Source organism: Oncorhynchus nerka, linkage group LG26 (assembly GCF_034236695.1).
Source record: "Oncorhynchus nerka isolate Pitt River linkage group LG26, Oner_Uvic_2.0, whole genome shotgun sequence".
NCBI classification, from domain to species: domain Eukaryota; kingdom Metazoa; phylum Chordata; class Actinopteri; order Salmoniformes; family Salmonidae; genus Oncorhynchus; species Oncorhynchus nerka.
The window spans coordinates 56,451,643-56,459,261 of record NC_088421.1 but is presented as its reverse complement, the minus strand read 5'-3'; the positions used below and the strand labels follow the sequence as shown (position 1 = coordinate 56,459,261).

The 7,619-nt window shown below is 49.0% G+C and overlaps 1 protein-coding gene across 1 annotated transcript in view; it reads right to left on the bottom strand.

The window, feature by feature from the left end:
* Positions 1-1,636: 1,636 nt before the first annotated feature.
* The window catches only part of LOC115123598 (phosphatidylinositol glycan anchor biosynthesis, class Q), a 29,784-nt gene continuing 23,801 nt past the window's right edge, over positions 1,637-7,619 (bottom strand). Inside the window, exons 8-14 of the mRNA XM_065010913.1 lie at positions 7,170-7,296; positions 6,131-6,284; positions 4,059-4,170; positions 3,797-3,877; positions 2,758-2,872; positions 2,376-2,437; positions 1,637-1,957 (exon numbers count right to left, since the gene is read on the bottom strand). Coding sequence (XP_064866985.1) covers positions 1,805-1,957; positions 2,376-2,437; positions 2,758-2,872; positions 3,797-3,877; positions 4,059-4,170; positions 6,131-6,284; positions 7,170-7,296 — 804 coding nt within the window. The 3' untranslated portion in view covers positions 1,637-1,804. The remainder of the gene's footprint in view (positions 1,958-2,375; positions 2,438-2,757; positions 2,873-3,796; positions 3,878-4,058; positions 4,171-6,130; positions 6,285-7,169; positions 7,297-7,619) is intronic.

Here is a 7,619-nt window from a genome sequence, read left to right as displayed (position 1 = left end):
GAATCTTATAATATAAAATACATCTGGAGTTAAATAAGACTAGGGAGTAATTAGTGCAGTAGATGCTTTAGACAGCATCAAATGGCACCCTATTCCCTACATAGTGCACTACTTTTGACCAGGGCCCCATAGAGCTCTGGTCAAAAGTAGTGCACTATGAAGGGAATAGGGTGCCAGCAGCCCTAAATACCTGATTTAAAAGGAGACACACACACCTCCTTTACAAGTTCTCATCAGCAGCACCAACATTCTCACACTAACATCCTCTCCCACCACCCCTCCCCCTCCTCTCATCAACCTTGGTGTTCTTGTCTGTCCCCCTATCCCCCCTTCTCTATTCTGTCTCTCCCCTATCCCTCCCCTTCTCTATTCTGTCTCTCCCCCTATCCCTCCCCTTCTCTATTCTCTCTCCCCCTATACCTCCCCCTTCTCTATTCTGTCTCTCCCCCTATCCCTCCCCCTTCTCTATTCTGTCTCTCCCCCTATCCCTCCCCTTCTCTATTCTGTCTCTCCCCCTATCCCTCCCCCTTCTCTATTCTGTCTCTCCCCCTATCCCTCCCCCTTCTCTATTCTGTCTCTCCCCCTATCCCTCCCCTTCTCTATTCTGTCTCTCCCCCTATCCCTCCCCTTCTCTATTCTGTCTCTCCCCCTATCCCTCCCCTTCTCTATTCTGTCTCTCCCCCTATCCCTCCCCCTTCTCTATTCTCGGTCTCTCCCCTTCTCTATTCTGTCTCTCCCCTATCCCTCCCCCTTCTCTATTCTCGGTCTCTCCCCTGGTCTCAGTTGATCTTGGTGGTGTCTCCAGGGGTAGATGAGTTCTCCCAGAAACAGCCCCCCCATCTCTCTCTCCCCTGGTCCTAGTCTATCTTGGTAGTCTTGTGTCTCTAGGGGTAGATGAGTTCTCCCAGAAACAGCCCCCCCCTGGTCCTAGTCTATCTTGGTAGTCTTGTGTCTCTAGGGGTAGATGAGTTCTCCCAGAAACAGCCCCCTGGTCCTAGTCTATCTTGGTAGTCTTGTGTCTCTAGGGGTAGATGAGTTCTCCCAGAAACAGCCCCCCCATCTCTCTCTCCCTGGTCCTAGTCTATCTTGGTAGTCTTGTGTCTCTAGGGGTAGATGAGTTCTCCAAGAAACAGCCCCCCCCTCTCTCTCTCTCCCTGGTCCTAGTCTATCTTGGTAGTCTTGTGTCTCTAGGGGTAGATGAGTTCTCCCAGAAACAGCCCCCCCCATCTCTCTCTCCCTGGTCCTAGTCTATCTTGGTAGTCTTGTGTCTCTAGGGGTAGATGAGTTCTCCCAGAAACAGCCCCCCCATCTCTCTCTCCCCTGGTCCTAGTCTATCTTGGTAGTCTTGTGTCTCTAGGGGTAGATGAGTTCTCCCAGAAACAGCCCCCCCATCTCTCTCTCCCCTGGTCCTAGTCTATCTTGGTAGTCTTGTGTCTCTAGGGGTAGATGAGTTCTCCCAGAAACAGCCCCCTGGTCCTAGTCTATCTTGGTAGTCTTGTGTCTCTAGGGGTAGATGAGTTCTCCCAGAAACAGCCCCCCATCTCTCTCTCCCCTGGTCCTAGTCTATCTTGGTAGTCTTGTGTCTCTAGGGGTAGATGAGTTCTCCCAGAAACAGCCCCCATCTCTCTCTCCCTGGTCCTAGTCTATCTTGGTAGTCTTGTGTCTCTAGAGGTAGATGAGTTCTCCCAGAAACAGCCCCCCCATCTCTCTCTCCCCTGGTCCTAGTCTATCTTGGTAGTCTTGTGTCTCCAGGGGTAGATGAGTTCTCCCAGAAACAGCCCCCCCATCTCTCTCTCCCCTGGTCCTAGTCTATCTTGGTAGTCTTGTGTCTCCAGGGGTAGATGAGTTCTCCCAGGAACAGCTTCTTGCAGAGGGCCAGCCAGGAGTCTTTAGGGTAGCAGCTGTAGGTGGGGGTCCTGTAGGTCTGAACCACACTGCTCACCTTCAGAGGGTTAATCTGAGAGAGAGACAGAGGGAGACATAAACATGTCTAGGTTTATCTAGGAGAAAAACTGTGAATGACACATGTGTAGGGTATGTCTATGTGGTTGTGGTTTTGGTTTTACAGGAATAAATCACTTAAACTTATTCCACATAAAAGCCAAACGCTGTCATCAAAGAAGATCAGAATTGAAATAAGTCGTATACTTTTGTATCCTCGATGATTCTTAATCAAATGCATCATTTTGTGTGGATCTGGTTTTATATGATTAAATAAACTAAAAGACGGAACGAAAAGACAATGTATGTTATGTGAAAAATTAAATGAAAGAGAAAAAGAGAGGAGAGAAAGAGAGACAAGAGAGAGAAAGAAGAGAGAAGAGAAATAAACAAAGAGGAGAAAGAGAGAGAGAAGAGAGTGAGAGATGTCTTACATCCATCATGAGATGTAGAGGTGTTCCTGGTTCCTCACAGAGCACTCTGAACTTCACCCCCTCTGTAGAGAACACACACATCTCAGTCAAACACAGAACATCACAGCCCAGCACCGTCTCCTCCCTCATTCAACCAGGTCTCTCTTAAAAATAGAGACTAACCTGGTTAAATAAAAGGAATATAGAAACCACAGTATAGAACATTTTTAAAAACATTTTATAAAGTTGGTTTTGTAACATAAACTGGACATTTTATATTTTTGACTGACATTATGATTGTTACATATCGGCAAAGTAGTTAAAACGCTGTCACTTCCTCAAAGTGTTAAAGTACATTTCCTTCTACACAGTTAGACATGTTGGCAGAGACGGTCCCTCCCACCTGCCAGTCTGTAGGATCTGAAGAGTCGGAGGCCCATGGCGAACAGAGGGAAGGAGTTGATGAAGTCAACACTGAGGTGGAGAACTCCCTGGAACATTACTACCACAAGGCGGAGCTAGACAGAGAGAGAGAGAGAGAGAGACAGAGGGAAGGAGTTGATGAAGTCAACACTGAGGTTGAGAACTCCCTGGAACATTACTACCACAAGGCGGAGCTAGAGAGAGAGAGCGAGAGAGAGATAGAGAGATAGAGAGAGATAGAAACAGAGCAAGAGAGAGAGAGAGAGCGAGAGAGAGATAGAGAGACAGAGAGAGACACACACAGACAGAGAGACAGACAGACAGACAGACAGACAGACAGACAGACAGACAGAGTAAGGGGTCAAAGATTAGACACTTTATTGTTCATTGGTTAGAAGGAGAATGTGTTTTGTTCCTTTCCCAACACCCCCAGACACACGTGGAGAGGCCCAGGGTCAGCCGCAGGACAGCGCCCATGGATGGAGAGGGGATGAAAGTGCCTGTGTGTGTTCTCACCAGAGTAAACACTAGGTAGTATAGAGCTGTGGTTGGCAGGAGGAACAGACAGACAGACATGGATGGAGAGGGGATGAAAGTGCCTGTGTGTGTGTTCTCACCAGGGTAAACACTAGGTAGTATAGAGCTGTGGTTGGCAGGAGGAACAGACAGACAGACATGGATGGAGAGGGGATGAAAGTGCCTGTGTGTGTGTTCTCACCAGGGTAAACACTAGGTAGTATAGAGCTGTGGTTGGCAGGAGGAACAGACAGACAGACATGGATGGAGAGGGGATTAAAGTGCCTGTGTGTGTTCTCACCAGGGTAAACACTAGGTAGTATAGAGCTGTGGTTGGCAGGAGGAACAGACAGACAGACATGGATGGAGAGGGGATGAAAGTGCCTGTGTGTGTGTTCTCACCAGGGTAAACACTAGGTAGTATAGAGCTGTGGTTGGCAGGAGGAACAGACAGACAGACATGGATGGAGAGGGGATTAAAGTGCCTCTGTGTGTGTTCTCACCAGGGTAAACACTAGGTAGTATAGAGCTGTGGTTGGCAGGAGGAACAGCAGGATGGTGAAGAGTAACGTCCCGATGAACAACTAGAAAACAACACACACATTAGTTCACTGTAACAAATACACACACACTTTAGTTCACTGTAACAAATATACACACTTTAGTTCACTGTAACAAATATACACAATTTAGTTCACTGTAACAAATATACACACATTAGTTCACTGTAACAAATGTGTGTGTGTAATAGGTGTGTGTAACTACCTGGTCCAGGTCATAAGAGCAGGAGTCTACTCTCTGTCTGAGGACATTCCATTTCTTCCCCCTGAACAGCCTCCACAGAGAGGACAGACCATATACTGTCATACAGTACAGCCTGGAGAGAGAGAGGAGTAGAGAGAGGAGGAGGGGAGGGGAGAGAGGAGGGGAGAGAGAGAGACAGAGAGATAGAGAGGAGGAGGGGGAGAGAGAGAAGGTAGGAGGGGAGGGGAGAGAGAGGAGGAGAGAGAGAGAGAGAGATAGAGAGGAGGAGGGGAGAGAGAGAGACAGAGATAGAGAGGAGGGGGAGAGAGAGGAGGTAGGAGGGGGGGAGAGAGAGAGGAGGAGAGAGAGAGAGAGGGGAGAGAGATAGATAGAGAGAGGAGGGGAGGGGGAGAGAGAGGAGGAGGGGAGAGAGAGAGAGAGAGGGGGAGAGAGAGAGAGGGGAGAGAGAGATGGTGAGAGGAAAGGGAGGTAGGGGGAAGAGGGGGGTAGGAGAGGGAAAAGAGCAGGAGGGGGAAGAGTGGAGGGGGAGAAGGGGGGTAGGAGAGGGAGGAGGGGAATGAGGGATGGGGAGACGAAAGGGAAAGGAGGAGGAGGGGGAAGAGCAGGGCGGTGAGGGGGAGGGGATAGAGAAAGGATGGAGAGAGATGAGGGGAAAGGGGAAGAGGTATAGAGAGGAGAGATGGACAGGGGAGAGAGAGGGAGGATGGAGGGTGAGAGAAGGAAGATATTTTTAGCCTTCATACACATTTAATAAGTCTGTAAATGACATGCTGAGAGCTCCTCACACATCAATTAGTAAAGGGGAAAGAGGTAACACGTCACCATGATGTTCACAGGGCTGAGAGGTACAGAGCTTTCACAATGTATTCAGACCCCTTGACTTTTTCCACATTTTGTTACATTACAGCCTTAAAAACATTTTTCCCCCTCAATCTACACACAACATCCCATAATTGTTTTAAAAATGTAAACATTTTCAGGGGGAGGTCCCCCGGACCCCCCTGCCAGATGGGGCACCCCAACTTAATACATAGTCAGGAGCCCATGAATAGACCAACAGGTGTGACTGATGATTGAAGCAGGTGTTCAACATGGGCTTTGCTTCACAGAAAGCAGCAGTTGATTTACTCCATTGCCAACACTTTAAATCACATCAGTAGACCAATATCCTTCAGTATCATGACATTACCTTTTATAGCCTTCAATCTGTTTGTTTTTTATCATATTCTGGACCAGAATAAGGCTCTACTACTTATTGTTCCTGCAGTGAGGTACTCAACATCTTCATCGAATGTTTTCATAATTTACCTGAAGAGAATCGCTAACAATCAGTAGTAGCCTACCAGTATGCACATTAGGGAGTAAATTAACAGCTCTCTCACGATGCAATTCGGTTTCGTTCACCTAAAATATCCGCTTGTTCGCAACCCCACCCCCCATCACTAGGCTACACTGACGAGTCACCTAAGCTGCAGTGGGTCGTGTTTACATCGCGACGTGTCTCATTACGTCGTACGTCATCTTCACGGCGTTTTGCTCCGCTACTGAACGGACAAGTCAAGTGTAGTGTTTGTAACGCAAGATTGAGGAGAGCCTATCTCCGTCAGGGATCGTATTTATTTTGGAAGAATATGACATTTTAATAAAAAAAATATTTAAAAAACAGGATAAATATCAGTTTCAGCTGATAATAAACGTGTTCTTCGACGAACTGGCTGGATTGAAGAGGACGCAAAAAGTTTGAAAAAAAAATCCGTCTTTCAACGGAACCTTCAACCACAAAGGGGGCGTTGCCTTTCCACTTCGATGAGCACGCCCCGATGGATGACATCCGGCGCAACGTTGAGGCTTTAGGAAGAAGAAGATGAAAATATGTGGTCATTCTTACTCTCATGGCGTGTTAACCTGCCAAACTACACTGAAGACTCCAATGTCTATATCCCAAATGGGACCCTATCCTCTCCCTAGTGCACATCTTCTGACTAGAGCTCATAGGGTATTCCCTTTACAGTACTAAGGTCAAACGTGGTGCACTTTTGGGAGGCATCGTGACGGTGCTGGTCTCTTCTCACCTGGCTCCATAGACGTAGAAACAGTAGATGTGGAAGGTGAGCAGGGCGGTGATGTCAGAGAGCAGGGAGAGGGCAAAGGTCAAGCCCAGGCAGGCAGACAGACCCACGTACCACAGAATCATCTCAATGAATGGAGACATCAGGTGAATGTAGCCTGCAGAGAGAGGAGGAGGACGGGCATGGGTGTTTGTGTCTGTGGAGGAGGGGCATGAGTGGGTGTGTGTGTGGAGGAGGGCCATGGGTGGGTGTGTGTGTGGAGGAGGAGGGCCATGGATGTTTGTGTGTGTGGAGGAGGAGGGCCATGGATGTTTGTGTCTGTGGAGGAGGGCCATGGGTGTTTGTCTGTGGAGGAGGGGCATGGGTGTGTGTGTGTGTGTGGAGGAGGGGCATGGGTGTTTGTCTGTGGAGGAGGGCCATGGGTGTGTGTGTGGAGGAGGGGCATGGGTGTTTGTGTGTGTGGAGGAGGGGCATGGGTGTTTGTGTGTGTGGAGGAGGGCCATGGGTGTGTGTGTGTGTGTGTGTGGAGGAGGGCCATGGGTGTGTGTGTGTGTGTGGAGGAGGGCCATGGGTGTGTGTGTGTGTGTGTGGAGGAGGGCCATGGGTGTGTGTGTCTGTGTGTGGAGGAGGGCCATGGGTGTGTGTGTGTGTGTGTGGAGGAGGGCCATGGGTGTGTGTGTGTGTGTGGAGGAGGGCCATAGGTGTGTGTGTGTGTGGAGGAGGGGCATGGGTGTGTGTGTGTGTGGAGGAGGGCCATGGGTGTTTGTGTGTGTGGAGGAGGGCCATGGGTGTTTGTGTGTGTGGAGGAGGGGCATGGGTGTTTGTGTCTGTGGAGGAGGGGCATGGGTGTGTGTGTGTGTGGAGGAGGGCCATGGGTGTTTGTGTGTGTGGAGGAGGGGCATGGGTGTGTGTGTGTGTGTGGAGGAGGGGCATGGGTGTTTGTGTGTGTGGAGGAGGGGCATGGGTGTGTGTGTGTGTGGAGGAGGGGCATGGGTGTTTGTGTGTGTGGAGGAGGGGCATGGGGTGTGTGTGTGTGACTCACTGATCCACAGGTGTATATGGTAGAGGAAGAATCGCCCTAACACCTGGTCTAGAGCCCGGTTCATCTTCAGACCAGCTGGAGCTCCCATCAGCCACTGCAACAGCTCCTCCAGCTCTTTAGCTACATGCTAACAACAAACACACAACAATGAATCAGATTACATGGAGAGGAGGACCTGACCCTAGATCATAATGAACATGATTATAATGGAGAGGAGGGCCTGATCCTAGATCATAATGAATATGATTATAATGGACAGGAGGACCTGACCCTAGATCATAATGAATATGATTATAATGGACAGGAGGACCTGACCCTAGATCATAATGAATATGATTATAATGGAGAGGAGGGCCTGATCCTAGATCATAATGAACATGATTATAATGGAGAGGAGGGCCTGATCCTAGATCATAATGAATATGATTATAATGGACAGGAGGACCTGAC